At 32.2% G+C, this 12,617-nt stretch overlaps 1 protein-coding gene across 3 annotated transcripts in view; it reads left to right on the top strand.

Moving 5' to 3' along the window:
* The window catches only part of LOC145684409 (putative gustatory receptor 28a), a 75,266-nt gene extending 63,269 nt beyond the window's left edge, over positions 1–11,997 (top strand). For all 3 annotated transcript variants that reach the window (XM_081756716.1, XM_081756719.1, XM_081756718.1), the window contains one exon: positions 11,853–11,997. Coding sequence is in view for 2 of the 3 variants with exons in the window: in XM_081756719.1 (XP_081612845.1) it covers positions 11,853–11,921 (69 nt within the window). In the remaining variant the exon portion in view is untranslated. The remainder of the gene's footprint in view (positions 1–11,852) is intronic.
* Positions 11,998–12,617: the final 620 nt, after the last annotated feature.

Below are 12,617 nucleotides of genomic sequence, written 5' to 3'. Positions count from 1 at the left end.
CGGTTAATAGCAATTGTCAAACTAAAAAAAAACCGGAGTATTCTCAAAACTTTAATAATTATAATAATAATTACAATCAAAACTCGTTTCGAGGTAATAATCGCAATCAACAATTTAAAGGAAAAGGAAATCCGTATCAAAATAATAAAAATCAATACTACAATAACAATAATAGTTATAATAACAATCAAATAAAAAAAATAATAAATCTAAACAAATGTCTAACAGTAACAGTAAAGGGTCTCCAAATTCAAAAAAACAGGTAACCAGTTCGGAAAACATAACTCGCAGCTGCCAATGAGAAAGGAGCAGGCAAGCTGCGAAGAACAAGACCCCTTTCAAAATATTTGCACAATAACCTCGTCAAACTCTTCTAATTCTACAAATCCGTTTTTAAAATTTCATGTTAATTTTGTAGTCAAAGACAATTATGTCTGTTCCTCGTCTGAATACTATTTTTCCCCTTCACCCATAATAAAAGGGAACATTGCGGGCATAGATCTGCGGTGTACGGTGGATAGCGGCGCTAAGCTAAATTTAATGAATTAAAAAGTATGGAAACGTCTAAAATTAACTTTCCCAGCGGCCAAACTACATCAGTATACTAAACTCACTCTAAAAGCCTTTGCAAAAAAAAAATTCCAAGTACAGGGATTACAAACTTTTAATTTAAATTTTCAAGGTCACCTTTTTAAAACTCCTATATTTGTAATAAAATACTTACAAACTAATATCATCTTAGGATGTCCCTTCCTAAATAAATTCAATAGTATTATTAATCAAAGTAAAAATAAAGTTAAACTCCAAACTTCATCTAAAACTCAAATTTCCTTACAGACCATAAGGCCTGAAGTCTTATTTGTTAAAATTTCGTCAAATCATGTGAAAGTTTCTTCACCCACATGGCCAGATCGAGCTATTGAACGGACGGATAAAAACACTTCTTTAGTAACTTCAACCATTGAGGAACCTCAACAGTCACTGAAGCAGCCTACGAAATTTCCGATAAATCCTGTTGAACATTATTCGTCAGAGAATCCAGAGCCTAATGTTTCTGAGGTTGAAATTCAGGATTACGTTAAGTCGAAAATCGACTTAGATGAAAATTCAAAACAACGTTTAGCCAGTATTCTTTTGAAGTACCAATATTTATTTTCGGAGTATCCTAGACGGGTGTGTGCACCACTCTATAAAATTCAATTAATAAATAAAAAACCAATAGTAAAACCATACTATCCTGTTCCACAAGCACTTCAACCTGCATTTAAAAAAAACTCCAAACCAAAATCAAGCTTGGATTAGCTAAAAAACAACCTTCTCCGTATCGTAATCCAATACACTGCGTACGTAAAGCGTCAGGAGGAGTACGTCCAATTTTAAACCTCCAAGCTCTAAATCAAAAGGTTTTAGAGCCAAAAATTCAAATAAAACCCATAGGCAAAATTTTAAACCATGTAACAAAAACAAAATATTTTAGTTCTTTCAACTGCTCTTCTGGATACTATGGAATTGGGTTAAATCCCACATCATATCCATGTACTAGTTTTGTATACGCAGGTCATCAGTATGTAATATGTGTATTACCAATAGGTATTAAAAGTGCACCTTCAATTTTTCAAAATATTATGCACTCTTTCTTTAATCAAACTACTAAATCTTTTGCCACGGTCTACCTAGACAACATTTTAATTTCTAATTTTTCCCTCAAAAACCACTTCAAACATTTAAAAAAAACCTTTAAAATTTTTGCTCGTGCCAATTTCTCATTAAATTTTCAAAAATGTCATTCATCCAACCCAAAATACATTTTCTAAAACACATTATCAGTAAAAACAATATCAAAGTTAATCCTCAACATAATGAGCCCATTCATTATTTCCCAATTCCAAAAACCAAACGGCAATTAAAAGCATTTTTGGGTTTAATAAATTAAAAAAAAAATCATAGCTAATTTCTCTGCTTTAACATCTCCTCTATATAATTTGTTAAAAAAAATAAAAAGTTTGTGTTCACTCCTAATTTATTAAAATTATTTCACAAACTAAAAAAAACTAGTAAGTCAACCACCGGCTCTTAGCCAGCCTAACTTTTCACTTCCATTCCATATTTTCTCAGATGCCAGTGGAGAAAATTTAAAAGGATTTCTTGCACAATATCTTAAAGGTAAATCGTCCCCAATCATTATTGCTTATGCTAGTAAAAAGGTAAAGCCACATAAGCTGTCCTTATCCATTTTCCAACTAAAAGTATTAGCTATTCTCTTTCTTTGCGACCATTTCTCGCAATATATTCTAGGTCGTCCGACAGTTGTACATTGCGATAACGCAGCAGCTACGCATGCGTTTACCATAAAAAGTTTAAATCCTAAAACTACTCGTATTCTTCTAAAACTTCAAAAATACAATCTACAATTCCAACATGTGTCATCAAAAAACAATTTCATTGCTAATATTCTTAATAAATATCCTCCAAAACTTCCTAAAAATAATACCCATCTCTCGGTTAATTTGTTGTCTAATCTTAACTTTTCCTTTCTTAATCATAAAAAATTTCTTCAAAGTCAATCTAACAATCCATTTTATCAAAAAGTTCAAAAATCTCTCGTTAATCCATCTAAAGTCTCTAACTTCGTAAAACATAAAGGTCTTCTTTATCGTAAAAATGTTCGTACAAATCAATGGGTTCTCATTGTGCCACAATGTCTGGTTAATAACATTGTTAAAGCAGTTCATCTGCAAAGCCATTTTGGAGTATACAAATGTTTGTCAATATGTCGTAAACTTTTCTATTGGCATAACCAACAAAATTCTATAAAAAATATATAAAAAATTACACTCATTATGCTAAAACCAAATTCGCTAATCAAATCATTACTAAAAAAGCATATCAAATAAAAGCTCAAGCTCCTCATAATAAATTAAAAATAAATTTAATAAAAAAGCTACCTTGTAGTAATAAATATTACTATCTTTTATCAATTATTAACATTTATTCTAAATTTATTGTCTACCTACCTCTTCGCACAGCACATGTTAAAAAAATTATTTCTGTCCTCAAACAAAAATACTTCTATTCTTTTCCATACCCTCGGGTAATCATATCAAATAAAAATTCACAATTTACCTCACAACTCTAAAATTCTTTTTGTCATCAACATAATATAAAGCATCTTCAAACATCTAGCTATTCGCCAAATGCAAATAAAGTAACTAAAAGGTCTCATAAAAAAATTAATCAAATTCTTCAATTAAAATATAATACTCAACAAACCAATTAAAATAAAATCATCAAAATACCTCAAAATCTTCTAAACCATTCCATTTACAATAATACTAAAAAAACTCCTACCAAATTATTCCTCTCATATTCTGCTACAAAAGCATTTAAACATTCATTCCCATAGCCTCCTAAACTACAAAAAAAATCAAAAGCCCGGAAGCATATAGTAACTTCTATATGTAACCCTAAAAAAATGTCAAAAAATAAAAAGAACTAAAAAAATAAAATTAAAAAAAGGAAATTTAATAATAGTTAAAACACACTATCTTTCTTCAGCTATTAAAAAAAAACTTCTAAATATCTTAATTGTTTTATTGAACCCTTTTTAATTCATAAACTTTTAAAAAATTGTGCAGTTTTGCATAACTTATCTGATAAGTCAGTAAATACTCAAAATTTTCAAAACTTAAAAATATTTAATTATTCTCCAAATAAGCAAAGGAAATTATTATCTAACTATTCTAATTAAAATTTAATTTAAATAAATATTATTTATTATTATGTGTGTATCGTTTATTCAGTCTTCATTTCTTCAAGGGTCAAATCACAAATTGAAAAAGAAAAAACAAGATTTTTTTTTCTTTTCCAAGGCTCGGTGAGAACTGTAACATACCTTGTTTGTTACAAACAAGTTAATAGGCTCAATGTGAATATTAGATTATATTACTCATATTAATATCGTAATTTTATAATAGGGCAATTTAAAATATCCTTATGTTTATTATTCTTTCGCAAACATTGCGTTGAAATGCAGATTTTGTAGTGTTTAAACGTTGGTTCTCTTAGTAAACTGCTCTTGAGTTTGTTATCAATGTTCTTCTTCTTCTATTGAGTCGTCCATAGTAGGAAAATATACAGGCTAGAAGCATTACGGAATGAGGCCGGTTTATAACGTTAATTTATAGTTCAAATTAAGGTTGTAGTATTCTTTCTTACTATATCTTTTATTCATAAATATCTATATTCTATGCAAATTATCTTTATTTTGTTTAATAAAGCTGTAATAAAAGTTTCACCAAAATTTCCAACAATGAAAATAAAAAAAAGCAAAGCAATAAAACAACTATCTTTATATATACTGTGTACTTCACCAAAAAGCCAAACAAGAGTAACGTCATAATTTTCTTTCTTCTGTTAAAAGAAATGTAATTTGTAATGTATTAAAAACTATTTCGTCGTCTTATTCTATATAATAAAATTCTCTAAGGATCATAGTTGTCGACAAAAATATAGTTCTTTCTAAATTATAAACAAAAAGTAAATAATTCAAATACAAAAGGGGAAAGCCTAATAAACACATGGTAATTCTTTTGTAAAAAAATAACGTGTTGTAAAATTTGGTCATTACTTCTTCTAGTAGCAGCACTTCAAGTAACGTAATTAACTTTAAGTTTATCTACAATAACTATTCTACATGTAAGCCTTAAAGTAAAGTAAACTTAATCTTGTTTTCTAAAAAACTTCAATAATAAACTCAAACTGCCAAAGGTCAACAAATATATCTATATTTAGTTCAATTAAATTATTTTAAAACACAAACCTACTAAATAAAACTATTCTTTCTTCGTATTAGCTACAGTGGTTTATCAAAATTAAAAATTAAATCTACAGTTGTTTATTAAAGTTAAAATAACAAAAGCACTGGTGTTCTTCAAAAGTATAAATTAATATTTATAAGTACAAAAATGTATAATTCACAAGTGTATCTTATACACAACACAATATCCAAATAAAAAGTTCCTATAAAAAAACCTTCTCCCAAAGGGGCCCAGCCTATGCACAACCTCAAATAATCTTAACCAACCCTCTCATTATATAAATCATAAATAACATAAATCTCTCTCTCTCTCTCTCTCTCTCTCTCTCTCTCTGTTATAAAATTCATTAAATATTAAATTAACTATATTAAAAATATATCTAAATAATTTCTATTAAAGCTTCAGTCCACATAAAATTTCATATAATATATATATATTAATAGTATTTATCAGTGTTTCTTGCTATACATATTTAAAATTCAAGTAATTTCATAAATAAAATTGCCATTTTACAAAAATGGTCTAAATAGCATCTATAATTCTCCAAAGTTTGTCCACCTTCGGTTATCATATGTTACAATAATAAGTTAAACGTTGTCCCTCTGCTTAAATTGCTGGTGTTTCTAACTACGTTATGTCAAATTGCTGTTTATTCAATAACTATCTATCCATAAAAATATAAGCATATCTCGTCCATTCGTCCAATATTTGTCTAGTTAATATATATATACAAAGTCTCATCCAATTGTCCTTTATAAAGTATTATATACTATCATATCCATTGTCTACCTAATCCAAATTGTCTAATATTTTCTATTATTACTGTCCACCTAACTTGTCCGCCCAAAAGGAAATATTATTATTACTAAACGTCCAAGTCATCAATTGCTGTGTCTGCCCAATAAATGTTCAGCTGTACACATTACTATTTAAATGGCTACGGCATATTAAGTTATGCAAAATGTGTAAACAAAAATTCTATCATGCTAAAATAATAATTAAAACGTCAAGTGTACTATATTTAACTTCGTATAAATTGCATTACATTATAATCAATAATAAAATGCGCCCATGGTTAAAGCTGCCAAACAAAAATGTCAATAAATATTACCTCCGTTCCTTTATTAATTATATTTGGCACTTAAACTAAACCAAAAGCAATAACACTTCTTTCAGCTGACGCTCACTCAAGCAAAAATCACTCTGTTCTATTATTATATCATACCTATAACAAATAATATAAAACTCTTAACTTTATTTAATTATCTACAACTGCAATATGGTTGTTCCTCTTAAATAATATAACAAAATATCAAGTAATAGTTTCTAACAATTACAATACAATCTACTTCAACTATTAATCTATAAACAGTTCTCTAGTAAAAAAAAAGTTAACAACAAAATCTAATAATAATTAATATTATAAACAAATTAAATATAAAATTAACAAACAAAATTCTAAATGTATTCTATTAAATTTTTTTTTCTCTCACAATATTATAATACTATAATAAATATACTAACACCTTACATTAATTATAAAAGTGTGGTTAACTACCACACCAATCTAAGATAAAACATTATTAATAAATAATATCTAAAAATAATTTTTTTCCTTTTCAAAATACTTAATATAACTAAAATAAAATATTCATATATACATACATATTCAAACTATGCTTTATTAAAAAAATTAAATAAAACTATTACTCTCTCTTCTAATCTGCATCCACCAAAAATAAATTTCTAATTCTTCATTCTCTTTTATTTCCATTTTCATTTATTACTTTTCCATTACATTTATTACTTATAAATTCCCTTCTCAATTCCTTTCAAAATTACTAAAACTTCAAATTAAAAATCAAAAAAGTGAGTTCAAGGGAGGTAATCATTACGTATTAACAAAAATAAAACTTCCCTTGAACTAGGCTTTTAAATTATAGCAATACATAATACACTATTACCGTTATTACTGTATAGTAATCAATAGAAAAACGGGAAATGGTTTATGTCTATCTCCTCCAGTTCGAATACCTGCTCCGAAAATAAACTCGACTCCTCTGCATTCTGAGCAAATTTTCTTATTATCCATCAAGTAATTCCTGACATATTTTACCTCCTGAATAGACGGACTGACAGACAGGGTAAATAAATTATATGAAAGAGTTTGGGTTGACCAGATTTCTTAATAAATTAATTATATCACGTTCTAAGTCTGTTAATAGAATATTTATTTACGAAATATGAACGAAGATGCTCTAGTCATTTTTTGAGGAAATCCTCTGGAAAAACTTACCCTTTCTAAACTTGTCCCAGAGAAACGACTTATACAATAATATAAGGTTGTTAATGGAATATTGATTTATGGAAAATAAACAAAATCGATAGAACCGTTTTTATCAGCTTTAAGTAAACTACTCCTATTTTGTGGGTGGGTAGGTAAAAGTTTGAATAATGAAAAAATCCTGGAGAATTGCATAAAAAACTTAAGATTAAAATTTGGTTTCGACACGATAAGTGATATGGCCTCTACGTAAGTATACATAGAAACAGATGGACGGAAATATATCGAAAAACAAGAATTTTAGGAATGATTGGGAATGAAAATTGATCAAATTATTGCGATCTCGGCCAATAATTAGTTTTTTGAATCAGGAGCCACAACATTTTTGAACGACCCCTATATCGAGTTTTCATACGAGGGTCGTTCCGAAACTAATGTATCCTATTTTGTTTTCATGGAAACTAATGGAGATACATAAATAACAACAGAACTGCTAAACGGAACAATATTTCAGCTACGGACTGTCATTTTTCTACGTAGTTCGCACCATTCGTTATGCACTTTTGCCAACGATGAACCAGAGCCTGCATACCGCGCTTGTAAAAATCGGAACCAGCTGAGACGAACCATTTCCTTACAGCTTTGACAACAGCTTCCTAGTCTTGAAAATTGTCACGTTCAACTTCGTATTGGTCCAGCAGGTCCCGAAAAATTTTCATTCGCTGAGTTTTGTGATCTTCTGTAAGGATGGCGGCACCCATCTCGCACAGGCTTTGCGATAACCAAGATGTTCCAACATTTTTTCCAAGGCATCCGACATTCATCTTTGTACACAATTCTCTGGTTGTTCTCCGGCGATCAGCATCGGATGAGTTGATCAAGACGCTCTTCATTGCCAGGGATGACAGCTGTGCAGGATCTACCAGGCCGAGGCTTGTCATGAACACCCTTTTCACAGTGGCGGAGCCAAGGGAGAGTCTGGGGGGCCAGGTCCCCTTGCTCAAATATTTGGCCCCCTAACACAGAGTGATACTGCTATAGGTCGACAAACGATCAGTTGATAGTGGCCACAAGTGAAACAAGTAGGAGACATTAATTTCGGAACGACCCTCGTATTTTTATGGCATAAGCACATCATACTGAGTTAAGTGATAGCTTGGATTTGGATACACTGTCTGTAGTTCTCCAGATATACGGCGTACAAGAAAAATTTTGATTGGAATATATTGGATCTTCTGATCCAATGACTCTTGGTATGTAGAAGCCATGTAGATCTGTTGAAATCTCAAATTTGATTTTCTTTTTCTTCACGATCAGTATACTTTCTTCTCTCCTATCGTTGCTCGAAAGTAGAAACGAGTTCGTGCTTATAACAACAAACAATGGTAGGATTTCCATTCTTATAAGTGTTATCAGAAAGTTTACATACTCATTAGATTATTTTCATGAAGGAATACAGCAAATATCATAGATTATTCGTTGCTTAGTATAAAGCTTACTATTCGTTGCTTAGTATGTTACGCGTAAACATTTGTTCAGTAAAAGTAACAGGTAATAGGTACTAATTCTCATTGTCAGTTACTAAATATTTATGATATTGTCAAAAAGAGATACCCGTAGAGCTTTTAACTACAGTCATCTCACCAAACCAAGGTAGTTCCACAAGAACTCTTACCTTCCCCTTTCCTATAATCCGTCTACACGGCAGATCTCCCAACCTCACTCAACACCATAGTCACCAACTTCGCCAAACACAATAGCCATTGCTATGCAACGATATACCTGAGGCACCATATCTCCTTATTCGAAGAATGTACAACCTCATAGAAGGAAAAAATCAATACTAATAGGACGGCGTTATTGTACTTTACGAAGAACACTAAACATCGTCCCATGCAACTAGCCTTATATGGAACAAAACTCAAAACACTACAAAAGGCCAAGTATAAGGCGTGCTGCTACGCCACCGCCTTACCTCACCAGTCCATCTAACGGACGTCACGAAAAGAACAATATGGCGCTTCAGAGCCTATTTCTGTGCCGTGCTAAACTCCCATTTCAACCACGAGACACACTTACCATTGGGTCGTCGCTTTACCCCATCACCTCTTGTTTTGTGTCCTGCTAAGTTTCCACTTCAACCACGAAAACAAAAGACACACATACCATTGGGCCATTGCCTTACCCCATCAGCCCATCTAATGGAGTCGCCAAAAGAGCCACACGGCACTTCAGAGCCTTGTTTTGGGTCCTGCTAAGCTTCCACTTCAACCACGAAAACAAAAGACACACATACCATTCAGCCGTCGCCTTATCCCATCAGCCCATCTAATAAACGTCGCCAAAAGAGCAACACGGCGCTTCAGAGCCTTGATTTGGGTCCTTTTAAGCTCCTACTTCAGCCACGAGAACGGAAAACACATCTACCACATATCTATCCGACTGGTGTTAATGTACGTTCATCTAGTTTCGTCGGAGGCAGCATCAGCACACACCTGTAACACTTACAAGTCATTGAGAAGAAAGTAGCGCGGGCTATGATAGGTGACTCAATGAACACATTCACCACCCAGTTGCATGAAAACCTAGAGCACCATAACTCAAGAAATTACGAACATTGCAAGCAGTCAAATTCTGGAGAAACATCCAAAGTCACATCATCCTCACATTCAACTGATTGGGACACTCGACCCTCACTGAAAGGACTACAGAACCTACGACCAGAGGAAAATCCCTGAACTTTACAAGTAATTCACTAAGAAGAGGTGCAACCCTCGATAATATGTAACCTCTACCAACTCGCAACAAATGGAAGACACAAACAGAGGCCTGAAACTTCTCCATACAAAAGAGCCATGATAACAATCCCTAATTTTCTGGCGGATTTCCTTTGTTCCGGCACTAAACGATTCTGAATCATGATTTTTTGAATAGAGGGATCAGAAGTCTAAGATGATGCTTTTGCTCAATTTCTAGTAGTTTTGGAGATATTCATCTCCAAAGTTTATTTCCACATACTTTCGGTAGCCTGCAACTTTGAAACTAAGCTATTCCGAGGAAATGTTTACTGGCTTTTTTTTATTTCTGTGAGTAGATTCACCTCCCAAGCGTTGTCAGTCGTGAGCATTAACTCTCTGTATATATCGGGTGTATCAAAAGTCCGGCTTCATAGACCATCTTCGTTTATGAAGAATTATACGAAGAAATGGAAAGAAAAGAAAGTTGTAGCAAATGGGTGGTTTTCAATCTAAAATGGCGGAATCATCAAGTCGCATTAACCGTTTGGGTTCTACAGTGGTAAGGCGCCATATACCTGAATGAAAATGTAACGTATGTAATCTCAGAAGGCTGTTCAAACGCAAAACTAGCAAGGTCAATTTGCACATTGTTGTGTGGGGGTATCTCAAGTGCCTCAAATACTTGTTTTTGGTATGTTGAAGGTCTAAGGGAACAATCTGCTGAATTGGCAATATCCCTACCTTCCCAGAAGTTCTTGTTTAACTGCTTTGTTGGAATGATGATATTTAACATTTTAACTATACCGTATTCCCGTTGTCCTGTTTGCCATTCCGTGTGTATTCCGATATGCCATCTGCTTTGCTAAACATGTATTTCTGAACATGTATTACAAGGCTACAATATTGTAATGTCGTTGTTGTCGCTTCCTACAGAAACCTTCCATTCATTGACTGCCACTACGACATTTATGATTTGACCTCTTTCCCAATAACATTAGTAGTCCCGTGACATTACTTCCCTTCTCAACACAAATTTCCACGTGGTTTTTCACTGTCGACGAGCTTTTCACGTAGTTTTGAATTAGTTTCTAATCTTGATCATCAGAGTATAGTCTGGAAGAATAATTTGCCGTTAGTGCGTAAAGTCTTTCCAGCCTTAGAACAAAGTAGACCTAAACAAAGCAAAACGTATTACTCCGCGGCTCACACGTGCTTCGGTAGCGAGAGGCGTGAAGAGCAAGGTCGTCTGCTTACTTACAGTCGTCGCACAATTTCCAAAGTGTAAGGCTACAGTTGGTTTAATTCATGCACTGACACTGACTAGTACTATATTGGAAATATGTATGCTCTTAAATTCTTATATAACGAAATTGCCTCTGTTCCTGTTGTCCTCTTTTGTGTTTTGTAATACGAGATTAAAATGGATTATTGTCACACATCATCGTCATGAAACTCGCATTCTATAATAATTTTAAATGAGTAGGGTAGGCGCGCGAACGCATACGCATGCGCAGTAAATACTATATGTCCAAATATGAGTGAGGTTCAAATAAAACTACATCTGTTGTTAAATATTATATATATTGCGTTTATTATCACAAAATGCAGGATAAATTCAGATATCTTTATTTGAAATTATTATTTTAGTAGGGATTATATTGCGGTAGGATACTAGTGCAGTGAGACCAACAACTAATCACTGCTCATCGATCTACTGGTAGTCAGGTGGGTTTATTTACATCTACTTTTTTCTAAGACTGGAAAGATAATAGGTACCCGTTTAATACATATTCTTTCGGATACAAATTGAATTTTTGCAGTCTTATTTCATATACTGTAGATAAGTATACTATTATTCTGCATTGGTTACGGAACATCCTATTGAAGTTGACGTATTCCTTTCTAAGTGATTAAAAAAAAAAGTAAGAGCGCGCTCTTTCCTGCGAGAGCATAATGTACTTTTCTTAAGGTTTGTCTTTTAAAATTAATATTGATTTTTTCTTCTCTCCGTAGATGGCAGCATCTGCAATGACGTACGTTGTAATCTTAATTCAATTTATCGGCCAAGTAGAACAAGGTTGATTGGACATGTCAGTACCTGTTGTAAACTTCACTTTCTTTCATACAAGTATTTGAGCAAGATTTTCGAAATTTTAAAGCAATACATTTAAATATTTGTACTACAAATTTGTAATAAATTTATAGTATTTAGAAATTTCAAGTGTTATTTCATTGCAAGTGTTCTTATATACCTCTAGCACTTACCTGTTTGGTTATAAAAAGTGAGAAACTGTACTTATCACTTTTACAAGCGCAGAAATAAAAATATGAGAATGAACGAAATCCCATAACTCCCTTCTAATACAATAGAAATAACTGAATATTATGTTAGAATAGAGAAGGACTCTAATTAGAATTCCTACAGGAAATACTGAAACAGAGACTGTATCATTCGGTAAGATATTTATTTCAAATGAGGAAGAGGCCTTATCTATTCCACAAAACGTATGTGGTACAAAATAATACTTTTTCCTGGATTACTTGTTCCAAATTTCAATGATTTCCTATGTTTGCTTTCTTTCTAAGTGTTTATTCTAACTTCCACCCATTTCTCTTTTCTGACTACCAGCATCTTTCATCTGAAATTCTACAAACATTACGACTTTTTTCTTTTCTTCAAACTTTTGATACAGAAAGTCTTTACAGAGTTGTTGGAAAGTATCTGCTTCAAGGACCCGAATACTAATTTGTCTCTATATGCTAAAATCTTAAATTACT

This window comes from Thermobia domestica, chromosome 4 (assembly GCF_964235325.1).
Source record: "Thermobia domestica chromosome 4, izTheDome1.hap1.1, whole genome shotgun sequence".
Classification (NCBI taxonomy): Eukaryota; Metazoa; Arthropoda; class Insecta; order Zygentoma; family Lepismatidae; genus Thermobia; species Thermobia domestica.
The sequence above is the reverse complement of the archived record's forward strand: the minus strand, read 5'-3'. Positions and strand labels throughout refer to the sequence as shown.